The sequence below is a fragment of the Salvelinus sp. IW2-2015 genome, unplaced genomic scaffold, assembly GCF_002910315.2.
Source record: "Salvelinus sp. IW2-2015 unplaced genomic scaffold, ASM291031v2 Un_scaffold1052, whole genome shotgun sequence".
NCBI classification, from domain to species: domain Eukaryota; kingdom Metazoa; phylum Chordata; class Actinopteri; order Salmoniformes; family Salmonidae; genus Salvelinus; species Salvelinus sp. IW2-2015.
The window spans coordinates 247,186-257,145 of record NW_019942706.1 but is presented as its reverse complement, the minus strand read 5'-3'; the positions used below and the strand labels follow the sequence as shown (position 1 = coordinate 257,145).

General features: G+C 44.2%; 1 protein-coding gene across 2 annotated transcripts; it reads left to right on the top strand.

The window, feature by feature from the left end:
- The first annotated feature begins 1,688 nt into the window (after positions 1 to 1,688).
- On the top strand, positions 1,689 to 5,304 carry LOC112069577 (U2 snRNP-associated SURP motif-containing protein). 2 transcript variants are annotated; one of them, XR_011475384.1, is made up of 6 exons: positions 1,689 to 1,795; positions 2,586 to 2,684; positions 3,014 to 3,125; positions 4,335 to 4,476; positions 4,965 to 5,098; positions 5,215 to 5,285. XR_011475384.1 is itself a non-coding variant. In XM_024136918.1 (5 exons), exons 1-5 carry the CDS (start codon positions 1,751 to 1,753, stop codon positions 5,287 to 5,289), a joined length of 465 nt encoding a protein of 154 aa, XP_023992686.1. In that variant the 5' UTR covers positions 1,689 to 1,750; the 3' UTR covers positions 5,290 to 5,304. The 2 variants fall into 2 exon arrangements, 1 of the variants encoding a protein (XP_023992686.1); XM_024136918.1 differs by lacking the exon at positions 4,335 to 4,476 and having other exon boundaries at positions 5,215 to 5,304.
- Positions 5,305 to 9,960: the final 4,656 nt, after the last annotated feature.

The window sequence follows — 9,960 nt, the reverse complement described above, 5'->3', positions numbered from 1 at the left end:
TAAGGCCTTTCTACTGCCAGTGTTTGTCTATGGAGATTGCATGGCTGTGTGCTCGATTTATATACCTGTCAGCAATGCTTGTGGATGAAATAGCCGAATCCATATCCCAGGTACTCCTCATACATAGACTGTATACCAGTGGTGTAAAGTACTTAAGCTCAAATACTTTAAAGTACTACTTAAGTAGTTTTTTGGAGTATCTGTACTTTACTTTACTATTTATATTTTTGCCAACGTTTACTTTTACTTCACTACATTCCTAAAGAAAATATTGTACTTTTTACTCCATACATTTTCCTTGACACCCAAAAGTATTCGTTACATTTGTGGTGTATTTCCCAGTACCTGGGAAATCATGGACACTCTTGCTGACAGTTATGGCTGCTTTGTGTGATGTATTGTTGTCTCTACCTTCTTGCCCTTTGTGCTGTTGTCTGTGCCCAATAATGTTTGTACCATGATTTGTGCTGTCAGGTGTTGCTGCCTTGCTATGTTGTTGTCTTAGATCTCTCTTTAGTAGTGTTGTGTTGTCTCTCTTGTTGTGATGTGTCTTTTGTCCTATATTGTATTGTATTCTTCTTTTTTTATCCCAGGCCCCCGTCCCCGCAGGAGGCCTTTTGCCTTTTGGTAAGCCGTTATAGTAAATAAGAATTTGTTCTTAACTGACTTGCCTAGTTAAATAAAGGTTAAATAAAAATAAATAAAATAAACATTTTGACAGGAAAATGGTCCAATTCACACACTTATCAAGTGAACATCCCTGGTCATCCCTACTGCCTCTGATCTGTTATTGTTTTTTAAACCTTAACTTTAACCCTAACCCTAAACTTAACCCTAGCTCCTAACCCTAAACCTAAACCTAAACCTAACCCTAGCTCCTAACCCTAGCTCCTAACCCTAAAACTAACCCTAGCTCCTAACCCTAACCTTTAATGCAATTCTAATTCTAACTCTAATTCTCACAACACTAAACCCCTAGATAAAAGTTGGTCAAATTTGAGATATTTTAACATGTACATGTACACGTGCGCACGCACACGCACGCACGCACACACACACACACACACACACACACACACACACACACACACACACACACACACACACACACACACACACACACACACACACACACACAGAGAGGTTTGGCTATAAATGGCTCCATCTGGTGGCGCAAATGAAGCATCGCTTCTCAAATACATGTTTTCAGGTTGTCTGAATGTGTGATTTTGGCTTGAAAAGCCATGTGTCAACAGGTCATCAATAGAACAAGTTGGGTAATGCAATTTATTAAACAGTGGTGAATAAAATACCCAATTGTCATACTTGAGTAAAGGTAAAGATACCTTAATAGAAAATTACTAAAGTAAAAGTGAAAGTCACCCAGTAAAATACTACTTGAGTAAAAGTCTAAAAGTGTTGGGTTTTAATTATACTTAAGTATCAAAAATAATTGTAATTTCTAAAATATACTTAAGTACTTTACACCACTGAATTTAAATATGGAGTAGGCACCAACCCCACAAAAAATATATCACGACTGTGATTTACAGTTGGCTGATTAATTAATAGTTCTAGTTGTTTTTTATCCAGAAGCCTATTATTGCAAGGCCACCATTTAGGTAGTAGGCCATTCAAACCACTACTAAGCTATGCAAACAGTCATCGATTTTTCTTTATTTGACGATTTTGGACTAGGTAAAAAAACGTATCCCAAAATCGGTAATTGATTAAAGTTAGCACAACCAAGATGGCGGACCGAACGCCAGGTGGTTCGCAGAAATCTAGCGCAAAGGTGAATTTATTAATCGACATTTACTTGATGCATTGGCAATTCAACTCTATACGAACTGTTTATTGTAGTTTGTGTTGTTATAAACGTTGTGCAGCTGTTGCCATACGTGTTCCTAATTATAAGGAGCGTTTGTGTACGAAAAGACCACTTAGCTTATTAACGCTAGCTAGCTAGCTAGCTACTGTAAGGGCCTGATACACCGGTATTTTTCCTGTTTTCAAACATTGGACTGATTCGCCATGTGTTTACATAGTTAGCTGATTACTATTATAGCATTTGGCTCCATTTAGCTAGTTGCTGTGAGTTGGTGCTTGGTTTTGGTTGTTGCACCAGCGTGGTGAATAAATAAATACGGGCTAGTTAACAATAGCCTCCACTAGTCCTTTGCCGTTGTGAAGCTGTAGCTGGTGGACAAAAATCATTATACCCGCCGTAGGCCTCCTGACAGGCTGTGATAACTACCGTAGTTAGCTAAGCTTCTGACAAACTCAACATTTCGATCATTCCAATTCAACAACACAATACTATCCACAGTATTAGTAAATAGCCAGTTGGCTGTTAGGTAGCAGCTAGCTAGCAACAACCTGTCATTTCACCAGTTAGCATACTGTAAGCTGGCTGTTTCACAACGTTGTCTGTCAGGTCAGCGTGCTAACTAATGCATGGAAGAATATCAAGCAACCTCAAGGAAAACGCACAAATGAGTGATCTCTTAACTGTTATTGTAATGAGACATGTGAGTGTATTCAACTCTTTAGCTATCGAAGTTGTCTTTTATTTACATTTGTAGGCGCTACTAGAGAGCAAGTTGAAGTCCTTCAGCATTGGCAAAACGGTCGTGCCCAAGAGGACCCTAAGCAAGAAGGAACAAGAGGAAATCAAAAAGAAGGTAAATAGAAGTGTCAAAAATGTATTTCATGTTACAAGTTGTGACCCACACAAGGGATCAAATTGAAATCTGGATATGCCCACGTGTTTGTTTTGGGCAGCATCCTAATGCACCTTGCATTTRCTATAAACTTGATCATTCCAAAGTGGATTCATGTAGCATTAGCTGTTTGTGTTTAAATTGGTTTGTTGAATCAGTGGCGTGTTTATTAGAGCAAACGGTAGGAAACGTTTTTGCAGCAGAAAGTATAATACGTATTTATTATTGGACAAGTGCTCTGGTATTGTGAGATGGCCTGTGAGAGATGTTGATGGTCTGGTCCTTGGCAGGAGGATGAGCGTGCAGCTGCAGAGATCTATGAAGAGTTCCTGGCTGCGTTCGAGGGAGGAGAGGGCAAGGTCAAGGCCTTTGTCCGGGGAGGCATTGCTAATGCAACTAAAGGTAAGAAGAACCAACTCAAACCGCACAAAACTATCAGGGATATTTTTAGCTAAATATTAAATGTGTAGATACAGTTGAAGTCGGAAGTTTACATACACCTGAGCCAAATACATTAAAACTCAGATTTTCACAATTCCTGWCATTTAWTCCTAGTAAAAATTCCCTGTCTTAGGTCAGTTAGGATCACCACTTTATTTTAKGAATGGGAAATGTCAGAAGAATAGTAGAGAGAATTATTTATTTCAGCTTTTATTTTCTTTCATCGCATTCCCAGTGGGTCAGAAGTTTACATACACTCAATTAGTATTTGGTAGCATTGCCTTTAAATTGTTTAACTTGGGTCAAACGTTTTGGGTAGTTTTCCACAAGCTTCCCTCAATAAGTTGGGTGAATTTTGGCCCATTTCTCCTGACAGAGCTGGTGTAGCTGAGTCAGGTTTGTAGGCCTCCTTGCTCGCACACGCTTTTTCAGTTCTGCCCACACATTTTCTATAGGATTGAGGTCAGGGCTTTGTGAAGGCCACTCCAATACCTTGACTTTGTTGTCCTTAAGCCATTTTGCCAGACCTTTGGAAGTATGCTTGGGGTCATTGTCCATTTGGAAGACCCATTTGCGAGCAAGCTTTAACTTCCTTACTGATGTCTTGAGATGTTGCTTAAATTATGTGGATATATTGTCCTTCCTCATGATGCCATTTAATTTGTGAAGTGCACCAGTCCCTCCTGCAGCAAAGCACCCCCACAACATGATGCTGCCACCCCCATGCTTCACGGTTGGGATGGTGTTCTTCAGCTTGCAAGCATCCCCCTTTTTCCTCCAAACATAACGATGGTCATTATGGCCAAACAGTTCTATTTTTGTTTCATCAGACCAGAGGACACTTCTCCAAAAAGTACGATCTTTGTCCCCATGTGCAGTTGCAAACCGTAGTCTGGCTTTTTTATGACGGTTTTGGAGCAGTGGCTTCTTCCTTGCTGAGCGGCCTTTCAGGTTATGTTGACATATGACTTGTTTTACTGTGGATATAGATACGTTTGTACCTGTTTCCTCCAGCATCTTCACAGGGTCCTTTGCTGTTCAGGGATTGATTTGCACTTTCCACATCCAAAGTACGTTAATCTCTAGGAGACAGAACGCGTCTCCTTCCTGAGCGGTATGACGGCTGTGTGGTCCAATGGTGTTTATACTTGCGTACTATTGTTTGTACAGATGAACGTGGTACCTTCAGGGGTTTGGAAATTGCTCCCAAGGATGAACCAGACTTGTGGAGGTCAACAATTTTTTTCTGAGGTCTTGGCTGATWTCTTTTGATTTTCCCATGATGTCAAGCAAAGAGGCACTGAGTTTGAAGGTAGGCCTTGAAATACATCCACAGGTACACCTCCAATTGACTCAAATGATGTCAGATAGCCAATCAGAAGCTTCTAATGCCATGAAATAATTTTATGGAATTTCCCAAGCTGTTTAAAGGCACAGTCAACTTAGTGTATGTCAACTTCTGATCCACTGGAATTGTGATACAGTGAATTATAAGTGAAATAACCTGTTTGTAAACAATTGTTGGATAAATGACTTGTGTCATGCACAACGTTGTCCTAACCGACTTGTCAAAACTATAGTTTGTTACCAGAAATTTGTGGAGTGGGTGAAAAACGAGTTTTAATGACTCACACCTAAGTGTATGTAAACTCACGACTTCAACTGTATGTTGGGGAGTCAAATTACCATTTTCCATTGTCTCTGTGTATTGGATAAATACAGTTGTGAACTATTGTATTGTACATTCTAGTAAAAAACTAGACTATCTCGTGTTGACATACTGTATGCTTTTTCCTACAGAGGAGGCTGCTTCCGATGACAAGAAGGGCAAGCTGTATAAACCCAAGTCTCGCTTCGAAACAGCAGCACCACCGAAAGGCAGCTTCCTGCCTTTGGAAACCCCTCCACAGTTTTTAACATTAGATAAAAAACACGTATGTATTATTGCAACAAGCATTTATTTGACTGTTGTTCGACTAACCAAATAGGTAGTTATTTTAATGGCTTCGTCAAAAATCAAGGGAAAAAAACGTTTTTTTTTACTTTTCAGACACTGAAGAAAACAACTGAAAAGGAAAAGAAGAAAAGCAACTTAGAGCTCTTTAAGGAAGAACTGAAACAGTAAGCYATTTCACATCCCTTTAGCTCCGTGTTGTCACCAACCGGCTCGAAGTTCCTAACAAAAAGGGAGACAATGTGGAGATAAGGAATAACAAAATATATTTATTAACTAAAGTAAACTAAATACATTTAACAATCGTGTCAGTAATCAGTAGTGTAAGTGAGTGGTTGCGTGTATACATGTGATAATGAAGGGGTGTTGAAAGGTGCCAAAGCAAACAAACAAAACAGCCACAAAAATGCTACAACCAAAATCTATCAGTGTGTCTGCATGGAGAGAGTCTCCTCAATGAATGGGGAAGAGGTGTATTTATCCTGGGACACACCCAAGCCCAGGTGTTACCCATGTTGCTAATGACCCTCCTGGTTCCGCCCACCGACGTCCTAATAAGGAAAACAAGAGCAAAGAGAAATAATTCTGCAGACAGAGTGGGAGGGTCGTCACAATGTACAGTCGTGGCCAAAAGTTTTGAGAATGACACAAATATTAATTTTCACAAAGTCTGCTGCCTCAGTTTGTATGATGGCATATACTCCAGAATGTTATGAAGAGTGATCAGATGAATTGCAATTAATTGCAAAGTCCCTCTTTGCCATGCAAATGAACTGAATCCCTCAAAAACATCTCCACTGCATTTCAGCCCTGCCACAAAAGGACCAGCTGACATCATGTCAGTGATTCTCTCGTTAAAACAGGTGTGAGTTTTGGCGAGGACAAGGCTGGAMATCACTCTGTCATGTTGATTGAATTCGAATAACAGACTGGAAGCTTCAAAAGGAGGGTYGTGCTTGGAWTCATTGTTCTTCCTCTGTRAACCATGGTTACCTGCAAGGAAACACGTGRCGTCYTCATTGCTTTGCACAAAAAGGGCTTCACAGGCAAGGATATTGCTGCCAGTAAGATTGAACCTAAATCAACCATTTATCGGATCATCAAGAACTTCTAGGAGAGCGGTTCAATTGTGAGGAAGGCTTCAGGGCGCACAAGAAAGTCCAGCAAGCGCCAGGACCGTCTCCTAAAGTTGATTCYGCTGCGGGATCGGGGCACCACCAGTACAGAGCTTGCTCAGGAATGGCAGCAGGCAGGTGTGAGTGRATCTGCATGCACAGTGAGGCGTAGACTTTTGGAGGATGGCCTGGTGTCAAGAAGGGCAGCAAAGAAGCCACTTCTTCCAGGGAAAAACATCAGGGACAGACTGATATTCTGCAAAAGGTACAGGATTGGATTGCTGAGGATGGGGTAAAGTCATTTTCTCTGTCTATCCCGCTTTCCGATTGTTTGGGCATCCGGAAAAAAGCTTTGTCCGGAGAGAAGCAAGGTGAGCGCTACATCAGTCCTTGCGCCATAGCCAAACGATTAATAGCATTCTTGACCTATTCATGTGTGGGTGCATCTCAGACAAGGGAGTGGGCTCACTGCACAATTTTGCCTAAGACACATCCATGATAAAGAATGTACCAACACATCCTCCTTCTAGAAACAAGTTGGCTCACCCAACCAACTTTCCAGACAGTTTTTGTTGAGTACACAGGAGCCAAGATCCCTTCCACATCTAGAGACACATTCTTTGTGCGATAATAGGCAAAGCTAACATGGCACAGTAAGACACTCGATACATTCTCCTCCCGCCCCGCTCACTCCCTCGATTTTGGGTACACACTCCATGGCCAGGAAACTCCCTCCTCATGTACCGTGACACACACAGCGTCTTTCGATCGCATAGCGTGATCTCGTCGTCGAGTCTGAGTCCAAGCACTGTCATAGAGGCCGGCAAGGGAGTAATATCTCTCCCGAAAACGAAATATATCTCGTCACCAAAGTCCCTTGACTCTATATGCTCCGTCGTTTGCAAGCAACCATGCGTGCTGTCTCATACTCCCAGTCAGGAGTATGCTACGGCCGTACCATTATATATTCTGGCAGAGTGCTGCACAGAGGCAGGACATTGCAGCGAGGCTTCTTAATATGTAGTGATCACGACTCAACCGTCCCTAACCATATTTTACTCTTTGCACTCAAGATTGTCAATGAGTCTCGTCGCTGACCACTTATGAACCCAAATGCTATGCGTAACGTTAATACTCAACCTATAACTGGAGAAAGCAGTGAAAACTGAATGTGAATCAGAGCCACATTAAGCAAGCAAACTCTGAGGCAGTCAGGTCCTAACTTAATTTCTGCATATCAACTTTTGGTCTCTCAGTCACTGACCAGTCTGTGTACTGTTATGCGTTGGATTGCGATCAACATACTATTCTCTAAACCTGCTATCTCCATAGAGATCTCCAGGTAGTGAGGAGGTAGATATACACATCAGAGTGAAGAAAGAGCAAAGTCATCGATTCGAACCGTCTGCGTCGATGGTGCATGGTGATTAAACGATACCGATCTTCGCGTCCAAGTACTATAAGGGTCTGCGTGACTACATTGGCGAGCATAAACCTGCACAGGCACGTCCTAACTGGTATGTATAAAGGTTAGGCGGCGAGTCCAAACTCATTTGCTCAATGGTCAAACAGAGCATTATCAGTTAAAGATTTCAGTACAGGAAAACGTAGACTATGTTCGTACATAATAATCCTTCTGATCTGGCCCCTGCCTCTCAGACCCTTTTCTGACTACCTAGAACCCTCCCCCTCAACTTGCATGCCCCCATACTGACTGTCTTGAACCCCCCGTATCGACTGTCTTGAAACCCCCCTACTTGACTGTCTTGAGACCCCCCCGTACTGACGTCTTGAACCCCCCCGTACTGACTGTCTTGTAACCCCCCCCGTAACTGGACTGTCTTGAACCCCCCCGTACTGACTGTCTTGAACCCCCCCGTACTTACTGTCTTTGAACCCCCCGTACTTGACTGTCTTGAACCCCCCCGTACTGACTGTCTTGAACCCCCCCGTACTGACTGTCTTGAACCCCCCCCGTACTGACTGTCTGAACCCCCCGTACTGAGTCTTGAACCCCCCGTACTGACTGTCTTGAACCCCCCGTACTGACTTGTTCTTAAAACCCCCCCTTACTTGACTGTCTGTTGAACCGCCCGCCGTACCTCTCCCTCAATACTGACTGCCTCCCTAACTCCCTCATAGCCGACTTGCCCCCCTCCTCCCATTAACCGACTGCCCCCCCCTCCTCATATTCGACTGTCCCCCCCTCCTCATACCGCACTGTCCCCCCTCCTCAATACCCGACTGTCCCCCCCTCCTCATACCGACTGTCCCCCGCCTCTCAGTACCGCGCCCCCCCAAAGCTGTCCCCCTCCTCATTACCGACTTGTCGCCCCCTCCTCAATACCGAACTTGTCCCCCCTCCTCATACCGACTGTCCCCTTCTAGCTCCCCCTCCTGCATACCGACTGTTCCCCCCTCCTCCTCCTTCATACCGACTGTCCCCCTCCTCCTCGCTATAACGGACTGTCCCACTCCTCTCCTCCCAATACCGACTGTCCACCACTCCTCCTCCTCATACCGACTGTCACCACTCCTCCTCCCTCTCATACCGACTGTCCCACCTCCTCCTCCTCATACCGGACTTTGTTTCACCCCTCCATCCGCGACTTCCCTGCCTTTCCTTCATACCGACTGTCCCCACCTCCTCCTCTACCGACTGTTTCTCCTCTCTCATACACTTCCGCCACTCCTCCTCCTCATACCGACTGTCCCCACTCCTCCCTTCATACCGACTGTCCCCACTCCTCCTCCTCATACCGACTGTACCCCACTCCTCCTCCTCATACCGACTGCTACCCCCCACTCCTCCTCCTCATATCCGACTTACCCCCACTCCTCCCCTCATAACCGACTGTACCCCCCACTTCCTCTCCTCATACCGACTGTACCCCCATCTCCTCCTCCTCATTACCGGACGTACCATCCCTCTGATACCCCACTCCCTCCTCCATACACTTCCCCTCCTCCTCCTCATACCCGACTGTACCCCCACTCCTCTCCTCATACCGACTGTACCCCCCACTTCCTCCTCCTCCTACTGACTGTACCCCCACTCCTCCTACTGACTGTCCTCCCTCCTCCTACTGACCTGTCCCCCCTCCTCCTACTGACTGTCCCCCTCCTCCTACTGACTGTCCCCCGTCCTCCTACTGACTGTCCCCCCTCCTCCTACTGACTGTCCTCCGTCCCTTCCTCCTACTGACTGTTCCCCCTCCCTCCTACTGACTGTCCCCCCTCCTCCTACGCTGCCTCCGTCCTCCACCCAGCCCGTTTCCACTTCGCTGGGAAACAAACATTTATCCTGCTTTTCTGCTTTTTATTTATGTGGATGGTTCTTCAAGAAGAAACCGTCCGTCCAGTGGTAATTTGATAAACTTAATACAGTGGCTTGCTTTTAATATCTACGTCTCACTAAGTTTATATATTATAGAAAGATTCTTCTGCTCTCTCTGCAGTTCTGGATGACTCTGCACCTGGTTCCCATGACGTTGGAGACCCTCTACGACTAACTTATATCTCGGAAACATCAACCCACAGTGGTAAACCTTTTTTTGTGGTTTAGAAATTGCTTTATAAATGTGTTGTATGAATGTATTATATTCCTAATTTGCATATATTAGTAACTGAATTGCTACTGATGTATTGGTATTACTGAAGGATTATTCCAATGTAAAATGACACCAATAACAAAAAGTCCCTCCTCCCTGCCCTCCCCATCTCTGTT